The sequence below is a fragment of the Zalophus californianus genome, chromosome 2, assembly GCF_009762305.2.
Source record: "Zalophus californianus isolate mZalCal1 chromosome 2, mZalCal1.pri.v2, whole genome shotgun sequence".
Lineage (NCBI taxonomy): Eukaryota > Metazoa > Chordata > Mammalia > Carnivora > Otariidae > Zalophus > Zalophus californianus.
The window spans coordinates 67342921-67355552 of record NC_045596.1 but is presented as its reverse complement, the minus strand read 5'-3'; the positions used below and the strand labels follow the sequence as shown (position 1 = coordinate 67355552).

General features: G+C 37.9%; 1 protein-coding gene across 4 annotated transcripts in view; it reads right to left on the bottom strand.

Annotated features, from left to right (window-relative positions):
- The window catches only part of GPAT3 (glycerol-3-phosphate acyltransferase 3), a 67167-nt gene that overhangs the window by 27503 nt on the left and 27032 nt on the right, over positions 1-12632 (bottom strand). For all 4 annotated transcript variants that reach the window (XM_027600585.1, XM_027600584.1, XM_027600583.2 and 1 more), the window contains one exon: positions 607-877. In XM_027600585.1, coding sequence (XP_027456386.1) covers positions 607-877 — 271 coding nt within the window. The remainder of the gene's footprint in view (positions 1-606; positions 878-12632) is intronic.

Genomic DNA, 12632 nt, shown 5'->3' with positions numbered 1-12632 from the left:
CCCCTTCGGATCACAACATTTGTATCTTTGGGGTAAACACCCAGTAGTGCAATTGCTCGGTCGTCGGGTAGCTCTATTTTCAACTTTTTGAGGAACCTCCATACTGTTTTCCAGAGTGGCGAACTTTTATTAAGAAAAGTGAACCATGATGGAACTAGGTGGGACAAATTCTGTCTTCCAGATGGCTCTCTCGGGTGGTAACCATTCTCAGTAATTTTTTTCTCTCCTGTGCAACTGTGAACTCCTACAGACCAGCAGGGAAAGGCAGTTACAGTTTGGTTGACACTCTGGTGAAGGCAAAACCGTAAATCCTTTCTTTTTTCCAACTTCCCTTTTCCATCTATCCACAAATGATTTATGACTGAAAGAACAACATGGATCCAGACTGACATATATTCCATTCTGAATACACAACTTCACTGGGGGTAAAAAATGTGAAAGGAGAATAGATACTTGATATGTTGGTATGGAGGTCACAAGGGGTAGTGTTTTGCAGGTAGGAAGGGGCAAAATTAGTGCCATAATACTCTCGTGAGACCATTACATACATGATTTAAAAAGAAAGCTGAACCAAGGATACCATCAATTACTGGGCAGGAGACATACCTCAGGGGTAGTAGGACACAGTAGCGTACTAGGACGCCCAGCACCCACACCATGGTGAGTCGCAGACTGATGTACTGGAAATTTATATTGGTCCTTGTGAGGAGATTCCATGACACAAGCTCCTCTGAGGAGAACCTCTGGGTCACTTCATCTTCCACAATGGCTTCCAAGCCCTTCTTGGAGAAATAAAACACGTCAGACAGCTCAAAGTCCCTTCCTCGCAGACCAGAGAGCCCTTTTTCCATGGGTGATTCATCTCTTTGGATAATACCTTAAAAGAAAGCATCAGGACATGAGAAAATGCCATAGGACACAAGAACTGACCAATGGGGCAACTTTGTGCAGAAGATGGTTCAACAAATTTAATGGGTAACGTGAAGCAGATTTCAAAAATAAAAGACAAGCAACTGCAGTGGGAAAGAGGTGGAATCAGTCTACATAAAATGACCTCTACCCAATGACTTTAATGCATTACAAAGAAATTTGGTCCTCAATAACCCTTTTCTTGTTGCATTGCCTCCTTACACACCATTAGGGAAAGAAGTTACAGAACAAACTCTCTGCAAGTATAGATCTAGACTGCGTAAAAACAAAACCTTCTGTTTTCCCCTGATAAAAACCATAAAGCCAAAAGTAAGCAAAATGGCAAAAGGTATTTACCACAAATGGCAAAAGGCTGATTTTTTTTAATATGTAAAAATGATTTAATAAGAAAATCAGTCTCAAGGTCATGAACTGAATTCATAGAAACATTAATAGTTAATAGACCAAAACCTCTTACTAGCAATCAAAGAAATGTGAATTAGACAAAGATTGGCCTATTTACATCATCAAATCAGCAACATTTTTGTTTAATGATAAAGTTCAATGACATAAATAAGTATTTTCACATTCAATTTGTGTGAACGTGGAACTAGTAGCAAGTTTCTCAAAATCCCTTTGGCATGAAGAGGCTAAAAATCGGTTTGTTGATGATTCAGTAATTCCAATTTTAGTAATCTATCATAAGAAAATCATCAGAAATGTAGGTAAGAATGTTCACTGTAGCATTTTCCATTATGATCGATCCAGACAAGATACAATGCATCTAATAAATACTGTAGTTAATAAATACCTTAATGTTAAGTGAAAAAAGGCAGGATCTAAAACTATAGTTTAACTTTATTAAATAGATATACATAGAAAAAATGTCAAGAGGCCACATTAAGTGGTCATCTGGGAAATATGATTAGATTTTCCTCTTTACGCTGTTATTGTCCTTCCCATAAAGAAAATAATTCAAAGAATTTTAAATAGCATAAATTTTGTAAATTGAAAAAAATGATCACTGCCACCCAGTTCTGACTACTAAAAAGAATCACAGATGAGAAGATCTTTAAATAAAGAGTGGTTATATACACAATGACATACTATCCAATCCTCCCTCTGGGGCATGTCGCAAAGGAATTTACTTCCTCAATTAGAAAAGGCTTTCCTTTTGAGATGGAGAGTAAGATATTAAATTCCCTGAAAGAAGATCCCCTTTGATTTTCTCACTTTCCAGTTTACTAGGAAATCAGCTGTGACTGGCAGTGCTGTATTACCTATCCCCTGGAGAACATGTATGTGCATCCATAGAAGGAGAGGTAATAATACATTTTGGTTTTTTTTTTTGAAGGAATAGCAGCATAATGCCCTGGAGTAGAAAGTAAAGAGGACCTGGAGTCCAAAATCAGGTTCTGTTTAGGACAGCCACCAGCTCTAAGATTATGCATAAGAGATAAAGTCACCTAACTTGGTGTCCTCCTTTATAAAATAGGAGGTGGGAAAATTTTTAGTTTATTTACAGGGCTCAAGTTTCATGATTTTACTTTTGGGTTCTGGGGGTAGTTTTTGTTTGTTGTTACCAACATGAAAATCTAATACCTTATCATCTTAAGAATTAGAGCAATAAAATAAGCTCTTGAATGATTAGATTATCTTTTTCTGTCATCAAGTCTAAGTGGTTTAACCTTTCCTCACCCTCTCTGAAAAGGATTTGATTCCTATTAGAGGATGAACCAAGACAGTGTCACTACTGAATTACCCTCTTGCTCTGTGGACAGCTGTAATACCTCAGAGCAGGTTACTCAATCCAATTACTGGCCAATATTCAGCAGCGTAAGAGTTTCGTTATTTAGCAATATATAGGGTTTTGTGGTTTTTTGGTTTTTTAAGTCTAGAAGGGGAGGGAAGAACAAATTATTCGGCAAATCTCCGAATGAAACACACTGGAGACAGCAGACAGCCCTTCTAAAAATAACCTTTTCCAGAGGGGCGAGAGATAAGAATGCAAGTTCAAGTTGCCTCATTTTTTAACTAGGCCAGGAGAGAAGAGATCTGTAAACAGGGGCCAGCCCCCAGCCCCTGCCCACTTGATGTGTAATATTCTCTCTGCCCCCTGACCTACTTAATTCTGTGTAACTCAAATAAAATAGGATTCAATTTTATATTTTTGTTAAGCCTCTTTCAAAGGTATGTGGGTAACTTCAATGCCTCTAATTGACGAAGGATTAATTTCCAGGATATAATAAGACATACAAAAAAAAGTAAAAAAATATTTATAGGGCAAACCATTCATAAAAAGAGTAAGCCCCCCCCAATGACTACACATTTTAAAAAGATGTTCAACTTCACTATCAGCAGAGAAACACAAACAAAAACAACAATGAGGGGGCGCCTGGGTGGCTCAGTCGTTAAGCGGCTGCCTTCGGCTCAGGTCATGATCCCAGGGTCCTGGGATCGAGCCCTGCATCAAGCCCCGCTTCGGGCTCCCTGCTCCGCGGGAAGCCTGCTTCTCCCTCTCCCACTCCCCCTGCTTGTGTTCCCTCTCCCGCTGTCTCTCTGTCAAATAAATAAATAAAATCTTTAAAAAAAAAATGAGATACTATTTCATACCCATAAAGACTGACAGAAATTTTAAATTGAGTCATATCAAGTGTTGGTGAAAATTTGGCCAATTGTAATGTAATTAGTATAACCATACTGGAAAACAATTTGGTACCATCTAGTAAATGTAAAGATATTCATAGCCAGCGACCCAGCAATTCTACTTCCACGTATAGCTCAGGAAGATTTTTGTTCAGTAATTTCAAATATACAGAAAAGTTGCAACGAGAGTTCACTTTACCCAGATTCATGAATTGCCAACACTTTGTCACATTTGCTTTATTGTTCTATCCCTGGATGTATAAAATGATACTTTTTTTCTGAACCACTTGAGAATAAATCACAGATCGTGCGCTTTGCCCCTAAATATTTCAGCACTTATTTCCTCCAGACACGAGGTTTTACTTATTTAATCACAATGAAATTGTCAAAATCAGGAAAGTGGACATTACTGCAAAACTAGCATTGATTGTACAGACCTTATTCAAATTTTGACAATGGTCCCAGTAATAGCCTTCGTATCATTTTTTTCCGGCCCAGGGTTCAACCAAGGATCTTACATTATACTTATATGTCATCTCTGTAGTCTCCTAATCATCGGAAAAAGTTCCTCAGCTTTTCTTTGTTTTTTTAAGACACTGACATTTTAAACCAATAATATGTTGTGTGTTAATTAACTGAATTTAAATAATAAAAAAGACATTGCCATTTTTTAAGAGTACAAACCATTTATTTTGTAAAATGTCTCTTTGGGTTAATCTGATGTCTCCTCATGATGAGATGCAGGTTGCACACTTTGGGCAGGAGTACTATATAAATGATGTGTCCTTCTCAGTACATCACATTGGGAACATGTGATCTGTTTGTCTCATGATTGATGACATTTAACTTTGATCACTTGGTTTGAGGTAGTTAGTTATTACTAGGTTTCTCCACTGTAAAGTTACTATTTTTCTCTTTTTGATTAGTAAGTGGAGAATTATTACCTATAAGTATCTATAAAAGAGAGATACTTTGAGACTACGGAAATATCCTGCTCCTCAAATTTTCACCCAGTGGTATTAGCAGCTTTGATGCTTCTTGCCTGAATAAATTGGTGCTATGTGCTTTTTTTTTAAGACTTTTTTTATGTTATGTTAGTCACCATCATTAGTTTTTGATGTAGTGTTTCATGATTCATTGTTTGCATATAACACCCAGTGCTCCATGCAATACGTGCCCTCCTTAATAAGATTTTATTTCCTCTTTTGAGAGACAGAGAGCACAGGAGCAGGTGGGGAGGGGCCAAGAGAGAGGAAGAAGCAGCTCCCCACCGAGCAGAGAGATCCCAGGACCCTGAGATCATGCCCTGGGCAGAAGCCAGATGATTGACCCACTGAGCCACCCAGGCGCCTCACTATTTGTCTTTTAAAATGGTATTTTTCTCCATTCCACCTTAAAAAAGAGCTTTTCTGTTATACTCTAAAAATTCTTATATAATTGTGCAAAAGTAGACATTGCTTACAATAGCAATCTAAAGGTACAATAGATAAATGGGTGTATAGCAATATATACAAATATCAAATTATTATGTTGTACACTTAAAACTAATATGTTGTAATTATACCTCCATAAAAATAAATAAAAAAACCAAAAGGAAGCTCATATAAAAAAGGAGATGGACACATACACTGTATACTACACAAGAGCTAAAAGAAATTAACTGGAACATTTACCAACTTAGGTAATTTGCAAACGTCAGCATGAACAAACAACTCAGGATGACTGATACGTGGAACGTGATGTTTTTATAGAGCCTGGCTAATGCAAAACAATAAATATTATGTGTTGTTTAAGGATACATACAAGTATAGGGAGAGTATGAAAATATGCACAAAAATAATAAACATGAAAAGCAGAGTAGTAGTTTCAGGGGTTGACAGGGTAATGGAATCAGGGAGTGATACACAGAAGATTTTAATTGTTTTTATAAAGTTTTATTTATTAAACTAAGTAGTGGCTACACATGTGTTATAACAAGAACAAAAAAGGTTACGTGGAACTGACAACTGTTCCTAAAATGAAAATCTGTATTGTCAGAGAGCTGGTACCAGCTTAGAAGCTCTTTCATAAGGCACACAAAATCTGAAAACGGGTATTATTATAAAATTCGATGTCAAAAGAAGCACTACTGAATACATAATATTACTTCCTTCCCTAATTATATTGACTACTGAGGGTCAGACTTACTGATTCAACTTACCCTAGGCATACCTTCTGAGAGAAAAAAAATATTTAATTTTGTCAACATAGAGGGAACACTCACTGTGTATGAGGCATCAAAGTACCGTTAGAAAGAAAAAGAGGCAATATTTCTTTTGGCATCAAGAAATGTTCGTAAGTAGACTAGAAGTCCTCAAAATATAGATATAAATACAGATCAGATTTAACTGGCACAGACACAGTTTTGATATCAGTTTTTATTGTCATTAAGGAAACCTAGTTTTATCACTAACAAATTAGTCCTGATCCTTCAGAGCGATCCACATTTCTTAAATTGATAAAACCCTGACTCTAGGAAACATTTCCTTTTATTTCATAAGTCGGGTTCAAAACAGTAAAGCCATAAACATTTGAACTTTGTCCTTATACCAAATGCTCTGGTGAACCCGACAAGGTCCATACTTGGATGAAAATAAAACGAGAAAAACTCTCTCTTTCTAATATGAGAGATTAATTACACAAGCTGCCCTGTGCCCTATGCCTTTAGCGAGTCATGGTACATAAATAATACCATTTTATATGAAAAGCCTGTTAAAAGAAATAGAGGTTGAAGTTAAAACCATCTCAAATATAATTAACTCTAAATTAGCTGAGTGAACTCTTGGAATGACTGCCCATTTATAAATCACAGTAGTTTTGCCATCCTCCAGGTGTAAAGCATGCTTTCTACGTCAGCAGTTAGGGAAAATTAGGGTCCACTACAGACCAAAAGTGTATACAATAGGCTTTATATAGAGGAGCTGATCCTTAACCTGCCAATGGGCTATATTCCAAAAGTCAGAAGCTCAGAGTTCAAAACACACGCTCTCCTGGAAACTTTGATTGAATTAAGCGCAACTAACCCAAAAGTATAGGTGATCCTATAGTAGTAGTAGTACATGAAATATAAATCTCCTTTAGCACTGTTTCTACCAGAAATTTTTTAATTAAATCTGGTTTGGAATTAACAAAAATACACTTCCTTGTCCTGTAGTGACTTAGAGGGGGTATTTGGGAATTTTCAGGGATATTGGTAATGTTCTATTTCTTGATCAAAATGAGAGGCACATGAGTAAGTTCACTTCGGGAAAATCCTTAAGTTGTACATTTATAATTTTACATTCTTGCCTGTGTCTGTTAAGTTTCAATTTTGAAAAAATTTTACTTGCGATCTGCTGTACAATATTGCCTATACTTAACAATATTGTATTAAGCACTTACAAATTTGTTAAAAGGATAAATCTCATGTTCAGTGCTCTTACCACAATTAAAAAAAAAAACCAAAGGAGGCAGTATCTGTAAATCCCGTTTCAGTGATTTATCCACTATAGGATTAAATACTTCTTCCATTATAAAAAAAAAAAAAGTTCATACCCCCCTAAGCAAGTGGGCAGAGAGGAGTTTATCTGTGGGGGAACCAACCACTGGTAGTGAAGGCCTTTTCCTGGTGTGAGGAGATCCTCTGAGGGGCTCTGGTCCATGGCAAGAAAGCCAGGCCTACATTCTACCCTGACCATGCCCCCAAAATCCTTCCTGACCCATCAGTGTGATAAAAGAAGAGACTAAGGCAAAGTAGTGTAAAGATTAACTGCATGGGGTTGGTGGGGGTGGGGGAGGTGGACCAATGCTTCTGGCTTTAAGAACAGAAATATTCAATGTCAAGCTCCAGAGGAACAGACCCACATTCAAGCAATCACTTGGATGTAGTTAGAGACTGAAAGGTCTTTACACACTATTCACACAACTAAGGGCCTAGGACGGACGCCCCAGACCAGCAGGCCCTGTCCTTGTTCTTGTCGATCAATCATCACACAGATTAATACATCCGTCAGTCCATCAACTACATAGTCACCTAACTGCACAGCTTTCCAGCCCTCTTTTTGTCTCCTTGGTTCACAAAAATTTAGCTGTAATGCTGCAAGGCTAAGCTCTAAATACATCATGTGCAAAAACATCCCTGGGCCATTAGTCAAGTCATAATTTCTGGCATGCAAATTAAGCAACTTGACTATGCTTATTTCGCAGTGAATCCTTTGTGTTCCTGATTACCGCTGCTCACCTTCCTAAGTACTTTTTAAAAAATCCAGTTTATTGTTATTAACTTAGTTAAGTGTAACAATGGTGTCAGGGTTATATTTAAAACAAAAGTCAGTTTTTTGAGATGTATACACTGAGGTACTTGAAGGTAAAATGGCATACTATCTAGGATTAGTTTTAAAATGGTTCCATAAAAGGATACACATTAAGGTGAGAATATGGTGTTTCTGATCGCTTATCTGTATTCTCTAATTTTCTATATTGCTCATATACTGCGTCTGTAATTAAAAATTTTTTTTAAAGATTTTATTTATTTATTTGACAGAGAGAGACACAGCCAAAGATGGAACACAAGCAGGGGGAGTGGGAGAGGGAGAAGCAGACTTCCCGCGGAGCAGGGAGCCCGACGCAGGCCCAATCCCAGGAGCCTGGGACCATGACCTGAGCCAACAGCAGACGCTTAAGGACTGAGCCACCCAGGCGCCCCTGTAATTAAAATTTTAATTAAAAAATACTTCCACAAAGGCAAAACTGAAAAAAAGGATAGATGATGTAAATTCTTGTTGAATTTGGGTGATGGGTATAAGGAGTTTAATTGTACTATTCTCTTTACTTCTTAAAAATGAATGCTATATTTTTAAAAATCTATTTCCGAAACTTATTTGAAAAGTCAATTTAGCTGGAAATCAATTTCCTCATCTAAATCAAAAGCATTCATTCATTTAATCGGTCAGTCAGCCACTATAGAGAGAGAGCCAGGCACTAAATATAAAGGAGGGAAAAGGAGCTGAACTCAACAACTCTCAAGCACGGCTGTGTATCAGAAATATCTTTGGAACCTATAAAAAAACACAGATGTCAGGGCCCAATCCCAGATCAAGAACAAGAATGTCAACTACATTTTTAAAAATATACATGAATGGATAAAAAACAAAACTATAAGGAAATACAATTAGTTCTGAAGCACAGGGTAGTTTCAAGGAGATAAGCACAATGCTTTTTCCTTGTCGTTACATACCTAAGTTCAAAAACACTTCTAACCTAATGACACTCAGAAAAAAAAAAATATTAGGGGGCGGGGCGCCTGGGTGGCTCAGTCCTTAAGCGTCTAAGCTTCTGCCTTCGGCTCAGGTCATGATCCCGGGGTCCCGGGATCGAGCCCTGCATGGGGCTCCCTGCTCTGCGGGAAGCCAGCTTCTCCCTCTCCCACTCCCCCTGATGGTGTTCCCTCTCTCGCTGTGTCTCTATCAAATAAATAAAATCCTTAAAAAAAAAAAAGGAAAAAACTAGGTCTTTTCTGACATAATAAGATTTCATATGGGTGATTTTTAATGTTCTTATTTATACATCTACTTTTTCTGTCTCCTTTTTCGATAAAGTGTATGTATTATATTACATAGTGAGAGAAAAGCACTTAAAGTGCTATTTTTTTAAAACCGAAATGAGATACTACTACGTACCCACCAAAATGCCTATCATTAAAAAGACCCCAAATGCCAAGTGTTGAAGAAGCTAGGCAGCAAGTGGACAGAACTCACACATTGCTCTGGGTGTACAACCCATTTTGGATTACCAGTTAGCAGTTTCTACTACAGTTAAGCATACACTTGCTTACCCTATGACCTTCAATTCCCCTTGAGGTATGTCCTCTAGCAAAACAAGCAAATAGGCTCACAACAGTGATCATAGCAGCTTTACTCCTCACGGCTAAAAACTGCAAACAACCCATATGTTGATCAACATGACAAGGAATAAACAAATGATGTATTTGAGTAAAGGAATTCCACAGCAATTAAAATTCACTGAGTCGTGCAACAACATGGAGAAATCTCATAAATATGCTACTTTGTGAAAAAATAGGTACATTTATGTGAATATCAAAAATAGGAAAGACTAACAGATGACAGAAATCAGACGAGAGGTTCCAGCAGGGTCCCAGGGATGAGCACTACATATGGGCAGGGGTTTGAGAGAGCTTCTGAGATCTGGGCTGCGTTCTTTAGAGGGACTGTAACAAACAACAGGTCTATAAGTACCCAAAAATATATCTAGCTGAACACTTGATATTTGTGCCTTTTAATATATGTTAATTGTGCCTCCATTTTTTAAAAATCAGAAAAATGTTACGTTTAAGAGTTGCCACAATTTGTAGCTATAATCCCAATTAGAGGTTCTAGGAAATCATACCTTTTTTTCCCATAAATATTTTTACATTTCCTATTCTAAACTAGGAGACAACTTATATTTATTGAATGTTTTCTGATGCCAGACTGTGTTAAACCCTTGACACCTACACTGACATAATCCCCAGAATCCTATGAGGTTTTGTCTGTTACCTGCATTTTACAGATGAGGAAACTAAGATTCAGTAGGGTTGAGGAACTTGCCCAGGGCCACAAAGACAATAAGGAAGAGAACCAGGATTTGAAACCAACTCTGTTACTCCAAAACTAATGGCTTCCTCACATCCTAAAGCTTCAAATTCCACATCACTCTGTCCAACACCTACCTTTTGACAAGCCCCAAATATGTAAGACTTTTCCCATCGACTTCATGTCCATCCCCAGTTCACCTTGCTAAAGAGAAAGCCCTGAGTAACAGTTCTTACTAGTGTCTCTCCTGCCTTTGAGGGAAGGAATCGAACTTGGATGTAGGAAAACCTTTATATGGCCCCCTTTTATCATTAATCTGCATATGCACTTGTCATTAACTGACTGACACTTTCTCATCCTTCCCAGATAATTGTAACCCACATTACTTTTTTTTTTTTAACTAGGGCAGGAATCTTTTAGAGCCTGGAACACATCTGATTAGGTCTCCGTGTCTTCCCATGATAAGCCCAACAAAAACCAGCCTGGGCAGCAGCCCACTTGATGCTCCTTCCCCAGTTCTATAGTTCACCCAGGTCCAAGCTGTCCGAGGAAGCTCTTCTGTCCAACTTATGACTCTTATGACTTCAACACACACGTGTCCTGCCAGTATCCTTGCTCTTCCAGTCCTCCCCGAGGCACAATCAGCTGCCCCCTGTATCTTGCAGGTCAGTCAAGGTTTAGAAAGGATAATCACCCTTGATGTTGCCAAGGTTTTTTGGAAACAGCTTCTATCTCTTTTGGTCCCAACAGCCTGTTATACCCTCACCCATGACTCTAGGTTTGAGTTCAAGGTCACTGAGCCAAAGACAGATTGACCATGAAGCCAATAAGGTTCATCTTTGGTCTCCTCACCTGCATGGCTCCTTCCAAGGTCCCACACCTAATTCTGTATATTCTTTTACCTAAAGAGAATCTCCAAATTGTATAAGCTTCAGGCACCCACAAAACTTGCATTTGCCCTCACCTCTGAATCATATGGTCATTTTGTTGCTACAAGCAACAGATCTGTGATAAACCATTCACCCTGTAAATTAAATTGATTTAAAAGGAGAAATACTTGGGGTGCCTGGGTGGCTCAGTCAGTTAAGCGTCTGCCTTTGGCTCAGATCCTGATCTCGGGGTCCTGGGGTCGAGCCCCGTGTCCAGTTCCCCGCTTACAGGTAGCCTGCTTCTCCCTCTCCTCTCTGCTCGTGCTCTCTCTCTCTCGCTATCTCTCTGTCTCTCAAATAAGTAAATAAACTCTTAAAAAAAATTTTTAAATAAAAAAAGGAGAAATACTTAAGATGAGAGAACCACGTTATGACCAATAAGTATTAGAAAACTGGGAGTTCAGGGACACACATTAACATCTTTCTGCTTAATTTCACCTACTATTGATAATATATTATCTATTTGATGATCGAATCAGCAATATACTCCTTAGGGGCTTGCTGTTGGCTAGGTCATCTTTTGGTTGTTGTTTTAAGGTCTGAAGTTTCTTTAATTTTGAAAGTGGAAGATTGAAGAGAAAAATTTTTTAAATGTGAATACAAGCAAAATGAAAAAAACTTCACTACATAGAAATTTCACATGTGTCCCTGTAGCAGCAAAACTGCTTTAGAAAAACCAGATTACCATAGGCCATATGATAGGCCCATAAAAAGAAAAGGGGGCAAAATCAGCACAACTATTATGACCTATCATATATGTGAAATGTGCTCAGAATAAATGCTGGCTTAGCATCTCCTTTGGTTTCCTAAGAGGTACTCGATCATGATTGCCTAGTTTAAAAAAAAGCATTAGTTATGAAACTAGTCATGTTCCCCCTGGCAATGTTTCCCCAGTTGGCACATTTAAGAGTGACATTCAACTTTTTTATTTTATTTCATTTTTTTACATGAAAGGAATAAAGTTTGCTTTAAGCACTGATACACCCCCACCAATTAATCCAATTAATAAAACCAAAATAGGGGTAGAGGAGAAAGCCCCCATGTAATACAAAATAAGAATTTACAAAGAAGAAATAACATAAACAGAAAATTATAAAAATCATAAGAAACAACTTTGCACAAAGTTCTACACGAATGACTTTAATAAAAATCTGGCAAAATGTAGCTTTTCACTTAAAAAACCTTTGCTAATACTAACACCAAGAGATGAATGCTCTAAAGAGACTCATTTGTACAAATGAAACAATGTGTGGGGTGTAAAAAAAATTTTACCCCCCCCATAAGCACCAGACCCATTCCATTTTACTAGAAATTCTATCAAAACTTGAAATTGAAGAAGGAAGGGAGGAAGGGAAGAAGGAAGTAAGTAGGTAGCTAATACCCTCATCTCAAGGACCAATTGCAAAAGTCTACCCTCACTTTTGGCAGACAGGTTCCAGCACCACATTATGACCAGCCAACGTTTAGTGCGTGCATAAATGCAAAGGTGACTCAACTGTGAAGCTACTAATGGAATTCGCCCTCATACACCGAAGGGGGG